The 19,527-nt window shown below is 40.0% G+C and overlaps 1 protein-coding gene across 2 annotated transcripts in view; it reads right to left on the bottom strand.

Moving 5' to 3' along the window:
• LOC117262875 (guanine nucleotide-binding protein G(o) subunit alpha) overlaps positions 1-19,527 on the bottom strand; it is a 145,959-nt gene that overhangs the window by 91,122 nt on the left and 35,310 nt on the right. For both annotated transcript variants that reach the window (XM_033636057.2, XM_033636058.2), the window contains exon 3: positions 19,308-19,449. In XM_033636057.2, coding sequence (XP_033491948.1) covers positions 19,308-19,449 — 142 coding nt within the window. The remainder of the gene's footprint in view (positions 1-19,307; positions 19,450-19,527) is intronic.

The following is a 19,527-nucleotide window of genomic DNA, read 5'->3' as shown; positions in this document are numbered from 1 at the left end:
GGAAAAATGAAGCCAATACAGAAGTGCCAAAAACTGCAGCTCCTCAAATGGCAACTTGAGAAATGGCTTCAAAAGGGAGTCAATTCCAACAGACCCCCATGTTAAAATGATGATTTCCAGGCAGAAATAAACATGCTTATAGCCTGGTACAAAAAACTGGTGTGGTCCACCACAGTCAGATCCACCCCTTGCTCCTCCACAGCTCCACCCTCTCATCCAAATTTGGTCACTTCTGGCTCCAACAATCCAAGATGGCGATGACCAAAATGGCAAACTCAAGGCTTCAAAATGGGAGTCCACAAACCAGTGAGTAACGCCATGTTGGCAATGTCCATTATTTTATACTGTCTATGAGATCAGAGCATGGGCTTAGTAAAGCCTCAAAAAACTGCTAGCCAGACTACAGACTGTTGTTTAATATTTCTTTGTACAATGCTTCTGTAAGAGATTTATTACTTTTGTGCTGTCGAAGCTTCTCACACTGATTATGGATCTGAAAACACCCAACAACAACACACTGGCTATGTTTGCTATCACATAGTGTGTTGCTACTTCTTATCAAGGCAGGTCACACAGCATGTAGCTACGTAACTGTGAATAAGGTTCCAGAGAAAACTTGTATGTTTTACAAGTTTGTCTCCGATTCTATCTTTACTTTTTAGCTTTTGATATCCAGGTCATTGGTTTTAGCTGGTATTGGACCACACTGATAATGACCATCACATCAAGCCCATCCTTAGATGTTAATCATATATTCTGGTGTCTATTTTTAACCAGGCTTAATTACCAGCCAGGCAGACTGAGCCTTCCCCCGGCCTACTTCAGTGCATGGCTCATACTACACTTTTCTACCAGAGTACAAAGCATTGTGCTGCCACAGAGCCATACTTTAATTACATTACTGTCTATTTTTAGACAGGTATAATTAACAGACTTACTACATTTTCAACATTACAGTGCTATTTAAGGGATACTAGTAGAGCACACCCCAGTACATATTAAAGCCACAATGCCAGGATACTTTTTACTTTGTTAGCTAACTCAGTATGCCATACTTACATGTGTGTGACATTTTTTTCTCCTATTATATTGGTTACTTGGTGGCTTATCAGTGGGTGTTTACATCTTATCAACAATATTCCCATACATTTTTAAGGAGAACATGGTTCTGACTCGTTTTGCTTTGCATACCGTAGGTAACAAGGCTGTCGCAATAACTGCAATATAGCAATACCGTACTATTGACAAGCCAGCCGCCACAACTGCTATTTCATGGGAGTGACATGTATTAACACTATGCTAAATGACAGCATGACAAGGCACTGAGCATTTATTCTGCGCTGAGCGCTGCACTCTGACATTTTTTTCTGGTCACCAAGAGAAAATTAAACTTTGGGTAAAATGCTCCAGCTGTTTGTCACTGTCACTTTTTATCCGGCCATCCAGTCACAGTGGAGGAGGGGCAGGATTAATGCCACAAAGACCAACCATCACATCACTGAACAAAAATGGGGGTAATATCGCACTGTTGAGCCACTGCAGGGGAAATTTCTTCAACCCAACAGCCCTAGTAGGTAACAAGTGTTAAGGCCACTTTTACGAAACCTAAGAATTTTACATTGCATGAAAATTGATTGTTAGTTTGATACTTATTCATTCTGGTCCATTTCATCAAGCTCTAAAAAAACCACACTCTGGAAAATATTGACCAGCCGGTTAACAATGAGAGGCCCGAGATTTGCACATCTGAGGTTTCGTATGACAGAGATGATATATGAATCTTATGGGCAGGTGCCTATTTTTAGCGTGGCCTAATTAGCTGCACCAGCAGTTGGCTGCCAGATTGAACACAAAACGGAGAGCAATTCAAGCACAACAATGTCAAAGAATGTCAGTGTACAAAAGTCTAAAATGTATGACATACTGACACTATAACCATCTAGTGCTGTATTTTCCTCACAGTTTACTTGGTGATAAACTGTAGACGGCAGGAATTGTTCAAACGCATATGAAACCAAAAAGGTGAAATTATCTTTAACTGTTTTTATCAGGCTGCATCCACAGTTATGCTTATGAGGCAGCATTTCACAAAATACCTTAGGAAATAGGATTTATGTAAATTAAATGATTCTTTTTGAAAGAAACTGTAAATAAAATCGCCCCATGAGATTGTCTACTGTTAGATAATCCAATGAATTGAATATCTGACCTATTCAGGTGTTACAAAAAATATTATAAATCCAATTTCAGTGTATGCAGCTCTGCACATTATTTTGCAACACTGCCCTCAGTTGGGTAATACAAACAGAGCTAATAAAGGGATAGATGAGATGACATAAGGGTAAAGCAAAACTTCTAACAGTTGACAAATTCTCTTTTACCTCACAGTATCATCACATTTCTCCTCTGCGTGTGTTTGCAAACAGCATGTGCTGTATAGAGAACGGTACTGTAGGATCCTCTATCTGTGGTCTGAACTGACACAGCAGTTGATGACATTTGGCTGTTTTACAGAGGCATGGAAATGTGATGACATTAACGCAGAGTTCTTTATCAACCTGATCCACTCTATATATACATACATACATACATACATACACACACACACACACACACACACACACACAAATGCATGTAGCATCATAGTGGTGTGCCAATGTGCGAAACCCCCAAGGACCATCTCCAGTGCTCCCTCCCTCTCTCTGTGCTCTTTTTCTCTCCTCCATCACTCTATTCATTATGTTTCACACCTGAGGGAGAATATTCTCTCTCTCTCTCTCTCCCTGCCTCCCTCCCTCTCCCCCTCGGGGGAGTATGGTCCATGTTCTGTCTCTCTCAGCACCTGAGAACTCAGTCCCTGAGGTAACTTACACACAGCCCTTGAGAAAACTGGACTACTGGACCGGCATACATAAATGCCATTTGCCTTCATGAGTGACTGATCACAAGCCTATCTAAGTGACTCGCAGACTAAAAACCATTTCTTTTTAACTATTTTAATGCGTTCTGTTGTTAAATGGATCTTGTGGAGGAACAGCAGCCTCACGCAGGAATAGATACACTTCTACTCGTTTTATTAAAGGCCCAGTACATCAAAGAACTAGTGGCAACAAAGGCTGACTGTTGTGTTGCCTCGTGTCACCTGTGTGTCGGACAAAAAGCTGCACTTAGGCGCACCACATAGACTACAGCCAACAGCCAAATAGCACATACGATCTGCGCCTGTGTGACAGATTATAACTCTCCTTGGTAGGAGGCAGCAGTAGTCTGTAATCATCATTCAAAAAGGGAAACTGGAAGACGGACAGGACAGATTCAAGACGCTAGTTACTCAGTTAGCACATTAACAACATAGCCCAATGTTGAAATAACAAAGCATGTTTACCGTGTTCTAACGAACAATAACACAATTACTAACCACTTCTGCTGAAGAGCTCAATGGCTAAAAAAAAACCCTAAAATTAACCAGCTCCCAGTTTTATGCCTCTGGAAGCCAATCCCATTGCACTTACAGTTTACATCCATGTCTAAGAAAATAAAGATGCTTCATACACATCTTCCCCCTAGCAGCACAGAGGATCAATACAATCAGCACAGTTTCAAGGTGGGCACCCAAGATTAGTGTCACCAATTCAGTATCTGACCAAATGTCTCCCCTTTTGTTCCAGTTATGATGTAGAGTAATGGCTGGGAATGTGTTTTTGCAGAAAATTATGACCTCACAGTGAAATTGACCTTTGACCGTTTATATATATAATGTCATAATTTCATCATTTTATCTTATTAGACACTTGAAATGTTGTCGCAATTAGTGTATGAATTCTTAAGTTATGGCCAAAAACAGGTTTTGTAAAGTCATAGTGACCTTAACCTTTGACCACCAAATTTCAATAAGTTCACTTAGTCTAAGTGGACGTTTGTGCCAAATTTAAAGAAATTCTATCAAGGTGTTTTTGAGATATTGCGTTCACGAGAATGAGACAGATGCAAGGTCACAGTGACCTCTGACCACCAAAACCTCCCCTAATATAACAAGTTTGCTTCAATCTCGTTCCCTCTTGACTTAAGCCATTTGTTTGCTTTCCTCACTGCCATTCTGTTCTCACGCACTATGTTGAACTGCAGATCAGAGTGATTTTATTCACCAGCAATTCTCCATTTCATTCTCCATTCTCCAATTCTCCAATTCAACATGGCCCAAAAAAGCTGACAAGGAGCAACTAGTGCCAATAGGGTCTCATCTCAAAAACTAGGACGATAGATGCTCACTGACAACCCGAGATTGACCGACAGCTGACCATTGCCTTGGTATGTCCAGCCCTAACACTCGTTTTCTATCCGTCTTTCTCCCTCCACACCATTCTTTACAGAAATCTACTGTTGGAATGGTGTGATTCTTGCAGTGTACAGCTTTAAACATTTATACCCACTCTACACCTGCCAGTCTTTTTTTTTTTTTTGCCCTTTACCTTTTTGTAGTAATCAGTCATATACGCAGTCTCAGCTGTTCTTGCAGACTAAATTTCCACTCCAGTCACTTTTCAGGTTTTCATGCAGTCCCTAAATCTTTGTATGCATGTTTGTGTGTTTGATTCTCCAGAAGTGTGAGTCTTTCTCTAAAGGCACTGCTTAGCAAACCAGCAGCAATGATTGGCGGCCCTAGTAACCGGGGGCGACAGGAGCGAGGCATCATGGTCCCGTTCTTAGCAGCACGCTGTTGTGGCGTGGCAAGACAGGTCCATGTGCCTGTCAAATGATGCTGGCAGCACCAGTCTGGCAAACACAGTGAGGAGGTAAACGAAAGAGAGGCTGTAGTCATTGTGTGTGTGTGTGTGTGTGTGTGTGTGTGTGTGTCTGTGTGTGTGTCTGTGTGTGTCTGTGGCTTTAGAGAGCTACAGGGTGATTTATGGAGCTCTGGTGGAGAACTAGTTGTGTGTGGGAGCGAGTGCGTGTATGTTGCCTCCCCTAAAGGCCCTTCTCTGAGCCTCTCTGATGTTATGCACTCTGACGTGTTTTGCAGGCTTTACTCTGTCTAAAAGGCACTGTTGGTTTACAGATGCACATGCAGGGAGGACAAGAGGGCAATGGAATGAGAGGCTGTAGCTAAGTGGAGTCAAAAACACACTGAATGGGTCACAGTCATATGTACAAGCACACACACCCTATGTGTTTCTCCTCAGAAGTAATCTTGCTCCCTGCAGCTGATAATAGCAAAAATAACAAGCATCAGTCTATCTTAAAGGCAACTTCAATCTCTGATTACTCCCTATATTCCTCTATTTGACACTGAAACCTCCATTATCTGATTCTATGACACTATCTTTTATATATACATACAAAGTATAGAGCTGACCAGTTGATTTTTTTGAATAGTCAATTAATACAAAGGTTTTCCTGTCTTTTTTAAGCAAGAAAAGTTCCAGATTCACTTCCATGCTCTCAAACATACATCAATGCTTTCTTTGTCATATGCAGTATGAATTATGATTAATTAGACTAAGTAGCTGTTAGTAGTTAGCAGCTAACTCAAAGAAGAACAGCCACTGAAAATGTCCATAGACTAGGAAAACAATGAAGTCTGGGAGCTTCTTAACATCCGAGCAGATGACGGGATCAACCACCATATAACAGGGACCGTAAATGACTGTTACTGCCATGCTGTGCCATTGTCATTGTTTATAAAGTTCTGCCGACATGTATGTTATTTGTCACACTAGAGGCTAAAGCTGTTGTGTCAAATGTCAAGCCTGTCACGCCTCTTAACTCTGCTGAAAAAAAAAATGCAAAAATGTGAATGTCCTATCTACAGCCAACGTTCATTTTGTACACTCTGGGCTATTGTAGAACAGGTGATTAGGAACTAAAAAAAAATAGCTATGAATATTTTCAATTTCTGCCAATATACCCCCCTTAATCCTACAAACTGGACCATTGACAGCTGAGGATGTAACAAATGTAATAGCAATCAACCCCTTGTCATTGTGGCATTGGAGGAAAAGCTGGGGCTCACCGAAGTTGTATGGATCTGTGAATTTTGAATATCTGTGAAGAATTTCATGGAAATATACCCAGTAGTTGTTAAGATATTTCAGTCTGGATGAAACCAGTGGACCAACCCACACTGTCATCCCTAGAGCCGTTCAACTGGTATGGCTAAAAAAAAATAATGTTCTATTTTTTGACATTTGAAAGACAAAAATATTTACTGATTAATTGAGAAGAAAATCAGTAGATTAACTGATGTCAAACAAATGATCCACAGGTCACCTAACCTGAAATTTTGATGACACAAGCACTCTAGGGGAAATGTACAATGCTCGTTTCCTCCTCACTGAGTATCACTGAGATGTTACTGAGTCAGGCATCCATCCATTTTCTAAACCGCTTAGCCTGCTCAAGGTTGCAGGGTGCTGGAGCCCATCCTGGTGTGCATTGGTTGCCAGTCTATCACAGGGGCTGGCACACACAGACAGACACATTCATACTCACATTCACAACTACAGGCAATTTAGAGCAGCCAATTCACCAAACCTGCACGTCTCTGGACTGTGAGAGAGTAAAGTGAACATGCCAACTGTACACAGGAAGGTCCCAGCTGGTCCTCAGATACACACCAAAGGCTGACAGTCAAACAAGCTACTGAACCGAACCATGATGCTTCAGTGCAGCCAACAGTAGAGTGCTGTCACTGTACTGGACAGCTTCCAGTATCCGAGTGAAACTCAATATTTGTGGATTTGTGGATTTGTGGATCTCTTCCTCTATGAATACTAAAAAAACTGTGTGTTGACTGTACATCTACACACAGTGTTTCTCCTACCATTGTCCTGCCCTCATCCCCAAGGCAAAGAAAGAAATAAAGAAAGAAACAAGCAAATGAAAGAAAAATATTTTATTCATTCTATGTTCCCAAATAACAAAGATGGACAGATGTTGACCAGCATCAAAAAAGTATAAATACATGTAATTTGAGGAAAAGTCCACTTGCCACTCAGCTAATTCATGCAAATTAAAATGCCATAGGCTTAAGCTAGTAATGGTGACTAGCAACAAACTACTATTTTGTCTATGAACCTTGGCAGTTATTATAGAGCAGAATTTGATACTTTTATTACATGTTTTGTGTGTGTTAGTGGAGTCAGTTTAATCAGTTGTAATAATATTGTGATTAATAGGGTTGGGTTGGTGTAAAAATTATCAAACCAGTTTGATATTAAGATCTGGATGGGACTGGACTGGTATACCGAATTTTACCAGGTGCTACACTTGACTCAGCAACCTCTCCTGAGTGGAACATAATCACCCCCCAATAGCAAAAGAGCCTCAGACTATCATGTTGCATTGTGCAACATCGGAGCTTTCAATCCACATTAAATCCCTTCAATATGCACTTCTGTTACTTCATGTAAACAAACAAAATAGCTATCAGCTGTGCGCTCAAGATCAGACTGGAGACATAACCACTTAAAAGATGGGTGACTATCCAAATTGCTATCTTCTTACATCTGTAACTTTTTGAAACAGAAAACAAAGTTTTATATTGTGATATTTACTGGAAACTGCATAGAATATAACCAAAATCACGTAAGACGTTTTTAGTGATGGTCATTTAGCTTTAAGCTACCTGGCAATTCCCCTCCAGCCAGTTTCCAACTAACTTAGGTTTTTGCAGTGAAATTTAAAGGAATTATGTACATTATTCCTAATTTCAATGTAATGAATTAGCCTTTCCTCATCCATGGCGGCACTTTCAGGCAAGCGACAGGAATTTACAAAAAACAAACACGGGTGTTCAAGAAAAGTTCAGCTCAAAAGGGTAGCGCTGCCCACAACCTTTAAGGACATGTCTTTAATGAGCTTTAAATCCAAAATGATGCCATATTGGCACGGTTTTAGTTTTCTTTAGAGACTCTGCCATGTCTGTTCTTGTCATCCCAAAAAACACATGAACGTTCTACTAAACAAACACAACAAGAGCCACTCTTCCCCCTCCCACTTCTACTATTTACTTATGTTAATTACATTGTCATGTTGCTTATTACTAATGCAATACACGTCAGCTGAGGTTGCTCATGTAGGCTACTTTTTAATCTGCCAGAATATAATGACAAATGTCACTTGAGCCGTTCTGCATAAAATCAAACTGGTTCAAGCTTGTACAGAAATCAACCCAACTCTAGTGATGAAACTTGTAACTTGTAATTAATTGGGTTAGCAGTGCCCCCCCCCCCCCCCCCCCCCCCCCAAAAGCACTCAGCTGAGGAGAAACACTGAATTATAAATAATAGAGGATGTACTGCAACATCTCAACATCTCAAAAAAATTAACCTATAACACACGGCACAAAGATGCAGAAAAAAACCCCGCTCACTCCCCAAATCTCAGGTACGGAATCATGGTCCTTTCTGTTGCTAGGATACGGTTCATTTCTCTGCTGTGACAATCTCACTTTCATGAGGCAGACTCTTTCTCTCTGTTCTCTCTCTCTCTCTGATTTACTATATTTATCTCTCTGTGTCTCTCCCTGCACACAATCACATGTTCAGCATACACACATCCACACACAGCTGGCCTAAAATCCACAGTGTGCCTGTGTGTTAATTAGCCAGCTGCAGAAACCCACAGACTAATGACCTCTCACTGGGGGGGGGGATTAAAGATCTGATGTCTTGATGAATTGACTTGACCAGCCAATCAGGTGCTTTAGCTCTTATCTTATTGATCTATTGGATTCGACTGGATGAACAGAATGGATTGGTGAGTGCAAGGCTACAAGGAAACACAGACTGCTCCTGTGACAGGATTAAGCAAGAGATGGAAGGAGAGCTGATGAGAGGAGATAAATATAATAGGGAAAAGAAGGGAGGAGGGTGATTGAGAAGAAGACGAAGGACATGAGAGGAAAAAAGGTGAAACAATGATATGACGAAAGGAGTGATGAGGAGAGACAGGCAGAGAGGACTGAATGGAGAGAGGATGCGAGAAGGGGAGAGACAAAGGGAGGATGCTGAAAATAACAAAAGAGAAGGAGGGGAGGGAGCAGAGAGGGAGGGAACGAAAATCAAAGGGAGCTCAGCACTGCAGGAAGGTGGCAGACTGACACACACTTCACACACACACACACACACACACACACACACTCCTCTCAACAACACACAGAAACACACAAAAACTTCAAACATTTGTATGTGACTGTGTGTACAGGAGGTTCTGTCCATACAATGACCTTCTTAACCTGGTTGGAAAGAATCTATAATGACACACACACAAGAGCCGATTCAAAGCTTTATATTCTGATCAATAGCCGTGTGTGCGTGTCACAGGTTTGGGCACACAAACACTTGCACATTTATACAGCGGACACACATGTTATAGCCTGATGTAGTGTAGTACAGTCATGCCCTGTTGCGATGAAAAAGCCATGCTGAGACTGGCAGTCACATGCAGCATCATCAATCTGAGTCTTTTATCTCTTTATAAATGAGTCATCCATATCCAGCTGGGGATGACCTGTTAGTTCCTTACAGTCTTAAAATGTAAGTCAGTATAATGGAAAATAGGCGTCCCTTCTCAAACTGTGTGTTACTATACAAAATAAATGGGTCAAACACGTTTTTCGGGTCAGTCCACAACAGAGCAGCAAATTAGGAGGAGCGGCTGGTTCTGGAATTATTTTTAGCACTGAGAAGTTGCATTTTAATTTTTTAAATCTTGCTGTAAACATCACCACTAGCCACCACCCTCCTGGATAATTTAACCAAAAACTAGATTAAGTTTGTTGATGAGAAATAATCTTTTTCTATTCCTTTGGTATGTTGAACAGCATTAAACACAACAATGCCCATCAGTCTTATCTGCAAAAATCTGCCCATGAAATCAGGGATGGATCATATGATTGCAATCAAAAACATATAACTGCACCAAACAGTAGTTGCCAAATCAAACCAAAAAAACAAAACAAACAAAGAGATGATGTATTCAAGTTGCAGAATCAATAGATAATCAAGAAACATTTGAAAGCCAATAGTTTTGCGCAGCCATTGCCATCATCTTCAAAAGCATGACAAGACGTCATGTCACAAAACACGTCAGAAAACACAACAATTCAGAAAACACCAAATTTAACAATAGACAACATTTCACTGTTTCCAGTGTTTAGTGACATGTCATTGTGTTTTGACTTTGATATCTTCAACTTACTTACTCTGACACAGTCCAAAACTAAAAGATATTTAATTTTGCATAATTTAAATAGAGAAATCTTCATCAAAGTTGCCTGACAAATGACTTTAAATAGATTAAAATAACTGATGATTAACTTATTATCAAAATTGTTAAGAATTATACTCCATGATAATCAACTAATCATTTAACTTTACTCATTGTTGCAGCTCCAGAACAAAACCAACAACGTTGGTCTGTCAAAACTTTCTAACTCGCCCAACCTCTCTGTGGCTCTCAGCCCAAAGGCCATTAAATCCAGCTGAAAGTCATATATCTAAATATATACTGTACTTTATAATTATATCTGACAGGCTGAAGACTTAGAACACCTAGGCACTGGATTTTTCAGTAACTGTCGCTTGAAGGTGGAGGAAACAGGGTATTTGTCCAGTACTATTTTGAGCTGTGTATTAATACGAATATTATGCTCTAGTGAGTATTTACAGAAGCATGACGCTGTATGAAGGACTGAGTCAAAATAAACTACAGTGCCCGTGTTCATTGTTAGAAAGAAACGTGTCACTGCAACAGAGTCGCCTACTGATGTGTTTTTAATAGTTTCTGGACAAAGAATGGAGCTTTATGATACATATATATATATATATATATATATATATATATATATATATATATACACACACACACACATATATATGTGTGTATATATATATATATATATACACACACATATATATAGATATATATATATATTTATTTCAGGCTTTGGATACAAAGACAATACTTGTTATTAGGCACAATCTTTTCCTGGGATTTGTTGACAAGATATAGAATATCACCAGGCTTATCCTTTAAGCTCTGAATGAATATTTCCTTCTAAATGCAGTTGCTAAATGTTTGCGTTAAACAATGTGCCCAGATAAAACTCTACACTGCCTGCTTGCTCTGCCACAAGAATTGTATTGTTCAGTCAGTGCATAGCCAGGGACTGTAATATTTGGCTAAAAGAAGTTGTGTAACATTATAAACAAAAAAAAAAGGTGCATGTGTGGAGTGCTCACCTAAAGGTTTGGATACTACACACTTCCAAAGCCAGAATAAGTGAAGGAGCCTATAGAGGAGACTTACCTTCACTTTAAACTACACGTGAGTGTGCCCATGTGCGGGTTGTTTTATTCTTTAACGAGCAGAGGGAACATTATCATCAGAGGGGCGTTGTTCACATACCCACATCTAAGAACTAACTCACACACACACACACACACACACTAACCCATGAGGATAACTAGCTGGTTTCCACAACAACAGGCAGCAACTTGTCTGCCAGCTCCCTCTCTCTTGCTCTGTCTGTCCCTTCATCTCATCCCTCTGTTCATTCCATCTCCCACTTGTCCTCCCCTCCTCCCTCGCTTCAAGAGTCCATCGAGACACAAAGTGTTTTTCTGATGTTAGCTGTTGTGTACGTGCGTGCATGTACACGCTGCAGTCGAATAGCAGCTGCGGCCTTAATTTCCTTCTCTTCCTCAGTGCTTATATCTTAAAATTGTGTATAAGATTCCGCAATAACAACTGTAATGATGAGAGGAGAGAGATGAAGCATTTGGATCAGACAAATTAGAATACTGTTGATCGTTGTGCTCACAAGGCTTGGTCTCCCATCTTTTCTGTCTTAGCTGTTATTTACAAAGATGGCAATGAGAAATGTGATAATGACAGGACTTCTGGACCATCTCCAGCATCTGCTTTATGTACAGTACGTGTTTCTGTGTGTGTGTGTGTTTGTCTACCACTGGTGCGATTCTGTCTCCAATTTCATTTATTTCTACAAGCAGGTCTATGGGCATTTAACAAATACGGTTGTGCATGCATGCGCACACATAATGCAAGGCTGGTGAATTTTCACCAGAAGAATTATGTGGATGCATTGAAGCAATTAGTGTAGAGAAAATGGAGCCTAAGGCCAATGCATCAGTAATGTACACACTGGCACACACATTCAAAAGAAAAAATAAATAAATAAATAAGTCTCTGCTATTGCTCTAGGCTCACTCTTAAGATCTACTGAAGCTATTCAGAGTCAGTACTATGGATTTAATTGCACTTTTGTATAACCATAACAGTCGAGGTGAAAGAAAGCTCAGCTGGGTGCCTTGACAATTTATAATCGTGTAAAGATAATGTTGGAGAAATCTATCAGCACGCTGATTTATCTGCCAGTATTTGCTTTTCACCAATATACAGAACTGGTATTACAGTGTTTATCTTGAGAAATATGTAAATAAATTGACTATACATACATGTTTAAAATGTTCAATAAAATTTGATTCATATTTAAAGCCTTATCTTTCTTGATTATGTATGAGCCCTTCATTTCATTTCATTTCATTTATTCCTTTTGACCCCTCCCCGGGCTAGAAGGGGCAGACAAAAAAACAACATTAACAAATCAGAACAGGCGGCAGCCAGTGCACAACAAAATAAATAAAACAGAATTTGTGTACATACATACAAGTCAAAGCAAATCAAGAGAAACTGTTCAGGATTTTCTTTAAAAGTTTTAACAAATTTGACAAGACCTTTACTTTTCGAGATGACATTAACTGCCCTGCTCCCCTTAGTTACTCCCCTAGTTGCTATGCCTGTACACAGTACATATGCAGTCAACAACAATAACAGAGGCAGATCTGTCTCTCAAAATTCTTAACAATTTTCGAAACAATGTGCTCTCGATTTTAGACAAAAGCAGCTGTTTTTTGTGGCTGTAGCCAGCAGACTTTATCAGCTAGCTAATTAAGTTAACATTAGCTTTACTACTTGGTGGGCCAGTCACAATAACTACTTATGTTGGACGATACATTGTCCCAAAAAATTATTGCGATAAACAATATTATTGTCATTTTGAGACCATTTGATGGCACTGATATAATGAAAATATTACAGCATAATAATGCAAATACAACCTTTCAAAGAGCAATAAACTTTTAGTTCCTAAAAATATTCAGATATTGGAATGTGAAAATAGATTGAACAGATTTTAAAAAACTAATTAACAACCGTTAATTAGGCAGGCATACTGAAGTTCCAGTAATACCACAATGACCTCCATAATTTGCTGCAGTCGGCTACCAGGGATGGACAGCATAGGGGCCGGGTGGTTTGGTGGTTGACTAATGGAGTGGAGGTTGAAGTTGTTGTGGGGTAAAACTACATACAACAGACTTTTGGGCTCGTTGCCAGGGTTTGGCAAGCTAACAACTATAAGGACTGTGCCTCTTCCACTCCTAAAGTGCAGACGCAGGCTACAGTAAGCTACACTGCGTCGCCTTTTATTTTTCTTCAGACTTGGGCAAGTGGGCTGGGTGGAGAGAACATACAAAAGGGAGAAATGCTGCATTGGAGTCTTATAAACGTTGGTAAAGTCCTGCTGTTTATGCTAGCATCATGTTGGCTACAATGTTGGCGACATTCTTATGTAGACAAACACACACGTTAACACAACAGGCAATACCAAGGTCAGCAGAATGAGGTCATGTCTATATACCATAGGACAAGTCCATAACGTAATTATTGTGAAAGGCCAAGTCCATTGAAAAGAACATCCCTAGCATCCAAGACCTGCACCTACTAACAAACTTAAGCTTACATTAAAACAGATAAACACATTGTTAAATCCATTTCATTCAAACTTGCTCAAGTATATTCTTGTTTTGGAGAGGCTACCATCTTAACTCTTTGTATGTGAAGTATCACTCCCAGCCGCATGCAGACAGCTTCACCATGCAGAGAAATCTGAAATTTGACAGGCTTACTGGACCAAGTTACAGTTGCCAAGCTAATCGAAAATTGCAGCTCAGTGATGAGGTTAAGCAAACGGTCAATTAACAATAATGAAAGTCACTCAGAATCTGACCAAAATGAAGGGAAAAAAAGAAAATACTGCATTTGGTTTACTAGGACCATGGAGGTTTAACAGTTATTCAAAATCTCTATGGCAGCAACAACTTCTTTAAAACCTGAGTGAAATCTGCTTGAAGATTCATACAGGAGTGACAACAGCAGTCTATTTCAAGCCCACTATCACTGTGTGAGAGTGTGTGTTATGTGTGAGAGTGTGTGTTATGTGTACGTGTGTGTCACATCGTCCTTGCGCATGGGCTTGAGGAATGTGTTGAGAGCAAGGCAAAACACTGGGTTGCCAAAGCAACTAGTCAAGGCTGTAGAAACAGATGTAGAGAGTGTTATCAGAAGACGAGGTGAGACCAAGCTAAAGGACAAAAAAACAGTAGGACAGGTGGAGTTAAATATTTGGGACTGTAAGAGAAGATGAAAGGGCAACAGAGAGACATAAAGAGAGAAGGCAACCAAAGTGGCAAGAAGATGCAAGAAGAGTGGGAGTTACTACAACTTACCAAGTTACTACAATTTACCAACTTAAAAAATGGCTTGGAAATTTTCACACATTCTTCATTAAAGATTAGCATCATCCACAGCTGATTGCAAAAGACGTAGAATTTGTTAAATGCATGAGTAGAAGCAATACTCCTGGTCCTTTATAGACGTGAGGAGAACATCTCAAAGTCCTCTGGTTACTTTAAGGGGAAGTCAGATATAGCGTAAACACAACGCAGTCCGTTCTCTGTTTCTTGTCCACTGTCACATTCTCTCTTAAATAATCTCCTTTCCTTCCTCTTTTCTTCTCATGCTTTTCAGCTTTCATATAAACCACAATACTTCTCTCTTTTTTAACACTTATATTTTCTTCAGACACCCTTCTGTCATCCTTCACTGTCACTCTTCAGGCATATTTTAATTTGTTACCTGCTGTAAATCGTAACAAATTGTTACACTAAATTTGTTTTTATCTCAGCTTGTTTAAATTGACTCATAAGAATAGAGTTAACCTTAATCACCTGCCAAATTGCTGAGCCAAAAACTAGTATATATCAGAATATATTATAACTAAAATATAACTGTTGCCAAATGCGTTTCAAATTATTTGGTTGCTCCTTTAACACGGTTAAAAGATTTAAAGGCTTTAATGCTTTATTTTATACAAGTGCTCCCTCAACATCAATTTAATATGTTTATTAATAAAAGGGTATACATTGGTTTTGTGTGATATTGACCATGGCAGCAGGTGTTCAATTTTCCAGAACAAGCCTTAGTCAGTCACAATACCACAGTGTTGTTCAACTGCACAATAGCACAGTCGTTTCTCTTAATACCAAACACTGAGTAAAATGTTACCATTATTATTATTATTATCATTATTATTATTATTATTATTATTATTATTATTATAACTAAATTATGTTTAGTTGTTCAAAAAATGAGTGATAACGTCAGAAAAAGGGAGGAAAGGAGAAGGAGGAAGTTTTTTCAAGGCGCATAACCTCTGACACATCACTTATGACTACATAAAAAAAACACACAAAAAAAAAACAGACACACACTGTCTTTTTGCCTAAATAATTTTATGGCGATAATAATCCATCATGCCTCAGGCCCTTCCCTTCACCTCTGATTAGAAATGCAATATTAAACACACACACACACACACACACACACACACACACACAAAGATATCATATCCTAATCAATAGGTGTATTGTTGTTTCAACCCTCTGAGTATCAATTGCTTCTTTGTGATTAAAAATATACTGTGCCTTTGGATAAGGTTAAGGCCAATGACACGTGTCTGTTAGTGTGGGTGTGTACTTGTGTGTGTGTATGTGTGTGTGTCTGAGAGAGAGAGAGAGAGAGAGAGAGAGACAGACAGACAGACAGAGAGACAGAGAGAGAGGAAGAGAGAGAGAAGGAAAAAAAACAACAGAGAAATTCAAAGCATATTTCACTCGCATTCAAGCTTTCTACCAAGGACAATCCTGTGACCAGTAGCAGGACGAGTTAGAGGCCGGTCTGAACCAGAGTTGTCTAATTAGGTCAACACAGGACTCACTAAAGCATTATTAGCCTGTCATTATCATCATCATCGCCATTATTACACCATTAATCCCTATCATCATCAACAACATATTTTTGTCCACAACGTCACTACTCACTAACATCTTGGTTGACTGAAATTCTACTTACTCTCCAACCAACTGTAAAGTGTTTTTCCTTTGTCCACCATATTTTTTTTAATTCTTGCGATGGGAATGCCGCATGTTTACACCATGTTATAAATGCCAGCAGCATGACAGGGCACTGAGCGTCTATTCTGTGCTTAGTGCAGCAGGTTTAGCATTATTTTCTGGACTTCGAGGGATCAAGGGTACAAAAACTTTGGGTAAAAAGCTACACTTGTAACAGTCACTTTTTACGCAGCCCTCCAATCACAGTGGAGAAGGGGTGAGACCAGAGGCAACCAAAGCGTCTGAGCCTTCAAAGCGCTCTAACTCTTCAGGCTGGGCATTTTTAGAAGAGCGCCTGGTACTTTCAGCTGGAAAAAAAATGTTTTTGGTGAACACAAGGCCTTATGACAGTAACAACAGTGATTGTTTGACCAGTGGGAATATGGTCAGACAAGAGCATATCGACACACCAACCAGAAGGCGTCAGCCCTAAGAGCAACACTTCTAAATTTGCTGCTGTCAATAACCCACGTGAGGTTGCTTTATATGTAGACAGGGTCACAGAAGGTTTTTCAAAACTAATACAGACTATATCTATAAATAAAATCAATAGGTGTTAAATATACCATCTGTTGCACATAATCCACTATTTCCCACAGGGAGGGGGGTTGTCATGTGATGATGGAAAGCTCTGGCATCCAACACTTGTCCCAGCAGCATTGCATTTAAGAGCCACCATATGGGCTTGTAACTGGTGTACAGCACACATTTAATTAGAAAGGTCGAGTACTGATTGTATTTGAATGCACCATTCCAGACTTGTCAGTCAGTCTGCAGTTTTTGGCAAAGTCTATTTACACTGTAATCCATTTGGAGCTCCCACCATACTCTGCAGTAAAAACAGGGCACAAAGGTATCACTAACTCAAATCTTGACAACTCCAATGGCTTGAACCATGAAAATTATGAGACCTAAAACTGCAGCACAGGCCAGGAGAGGTTAGTATAATGCAACACTGGGTCTTCACGGTCCTTACATCTCTAATTAACCTCCTCCCATTGCTCAGCATTGAGACAGAACTGATGCTCGTCTGTGGATTAGACTCATAATCCTCAATTAGCGTATCATATATTGAACTTGTGTGCTTTAGGATTTAGAGGACTTAGAAGCAGGACTAACTTAGATTGGCATGATGGCACAAGCATGACAGGGTTATTTGGCAGCCTTTTACATTAGGCCCCAAATCAGTGCTGGTGTAGACGGTTTAATAAATACATTTAAAAAAGGGTGATGGCAAGCTTCTTTCTACTGATCAACACCCACCGACTCCATCAGCACACTGAGGGAAGTGTGCATCTACCCACGGACAAGAGGCTCATGCTTGTGACAGCATGAGACGTAAACATTACTGGTGTCCTCCTCTGCTGAGCTGTGACGTTAGTTAGCTCAGAGGTGCCAGGTGAGCTAGCATTAGATGCGTGCTTCCTTCTGTGCGGTGATACAGTTGGCAGGTGTGTGTAGTGTGCTTTAAAAGGCTGAGTGCCACCTAGTTCCATTATATGCAAGAGAAGGCAGACATCTCCAACACTCTGTAACTCAATACTAAAAGAATTTAGCCCTACAGGTAAGAGGAAAATTTTGATTTTGGGTCGAATTGTCTCTTTAACCTTCAAAACTAAAATAAAAAGAAAATTTCATCATAACTGCAGTTCTTCTTCTATCCCAACTTAGATTCTCACAAAATGCTCTATAAGTCATCTGCAAACAATTAAAATGTTGCTGTTACTGCTGTGGATTGTAATTTTTACCCGAGAATTGATGGCAAGTGCTTGTTTCGGGTGATGCCCAAAAACAAAAACACAGGTGAGCTGATTTCACCTCTGATCTTCTCTGATCATCCACCTCCAGCTGAGAGAATAATGTGTGCTACGCTGCTGAAACAGACACAGCTGCACACTGCTGAATAGACACATTCAACCAGTCTAAACTGTTTACACTGCAACTGCATGGGAAAGGTGTGCATTAACCATTAACACAAATCTGCCATAGTCACTGGATCATGTGCTGACTTTGAGCCTTTGGCAAGGTGACTGCGAGTGTGTCTCACATATGTTGCTATAGTGCTGCTCCAGAAGGTCTTTTGATAGATTATTATATCAAATCCGTTAGCAAATTACTGAAAAGAAAATCCTACAAAGTCCTACATGTGGTAAGCAAGGAGTTTAAGTTTAATGCATAAATAACATTCTGTGCACTTCTTTATCAGTGTGGGTAGAAAATGCCAATGTGAAGATTTCTCACCATTCTTCAGCTCTCCAAAAAAAAAGGTGCTGTAACTGCCGCTTTATGAAGCTGTGACATTAACAACATCTTCCACATTGCATTGTTATTGTGCTTGTTTACCAAGCATAGAGTCACTGTGCACAGGGTCAAGCTAACATGCACGGTAACAACAGTGTTGATCATGACAGATTCGCTACAACCACAGTGAACCAATCAAATAATGTGATATTGTTTCAATCGTCACACAGCCACATATTTTTACCAAGAGGTCAGAGCAAGGACCTAAAGTTGGTGGAGATCGGTGTCTTGCTCAGAGATACTTTATCAGGTCCGATACAAGAGCTGGACTCCTGGTGCTTTGGCTGAAAGACAGTAAGTCTGTGTAAGGCACACGGTGCCCTCTCCCTGAACTGCATCACATCTCATCATCATTCTTCCAGTGGCTACTTGCTGCATTTAGGAGTGGAGGCCCAGCATTCAGAGCATTAGCTCAGTGCTTTATGTTGAATGATATTTTCATTAAGCCATGTTCATTTCACAGTTTTGGACTTGAGAATATAAACAATCTTGAGACACTTCCATCTGTGGCGGTCTTGTTTCTGTGCTACATTTCAGTGTGACTGCATGTCATCATACACTACACGCATTTGGTGATAGTATTTGAAAAATTAAGCTCAAATGTCACTGTGTGTGTATGCGATTCCATTGCATGTGTCTGGTGGGCATGTTTGGAAAGTGTGTGTGCGAACACTGGGAATGAGTGCTGACCTTCCGTTCTTTGTCTCCATACTCCAGGCCCAGTGTATCCATGGCACGGACGATGGCAGCCAGAGATTGGATGGTGTTGCTGTAAACAACAGGCTTGTACTGCTTTACGTCGTCGCCAGAGAAACCGTCCTCGTGGATGATCCTAAACACACACAAAGGTACAGGCATTTGTCAATGAGTCAATCAGGTTTGGCATTGCTTTTGTGCACAGACATAACAG

Source organism: Epinephelus lanceolatus, chromosome 5, assembly GCF_041903045.1.
Source record: "Epinephelus lanceolatus isolate andai-2023 chromosome 5, ASM4190304v1, whole genome shotgun sequence".
Lineage (NCBI taxonomy): Eukaryota > Metazoa > Chordata > Actinopteri > Perciformes > Serranidae > Epinephelus > Epinephelus lanceolatus.
The sequence above is the reverse complement of the archived record's forward strand: the minus strand, read 5'-3'. Positions and strand labels throughout refer to the sequence as shown.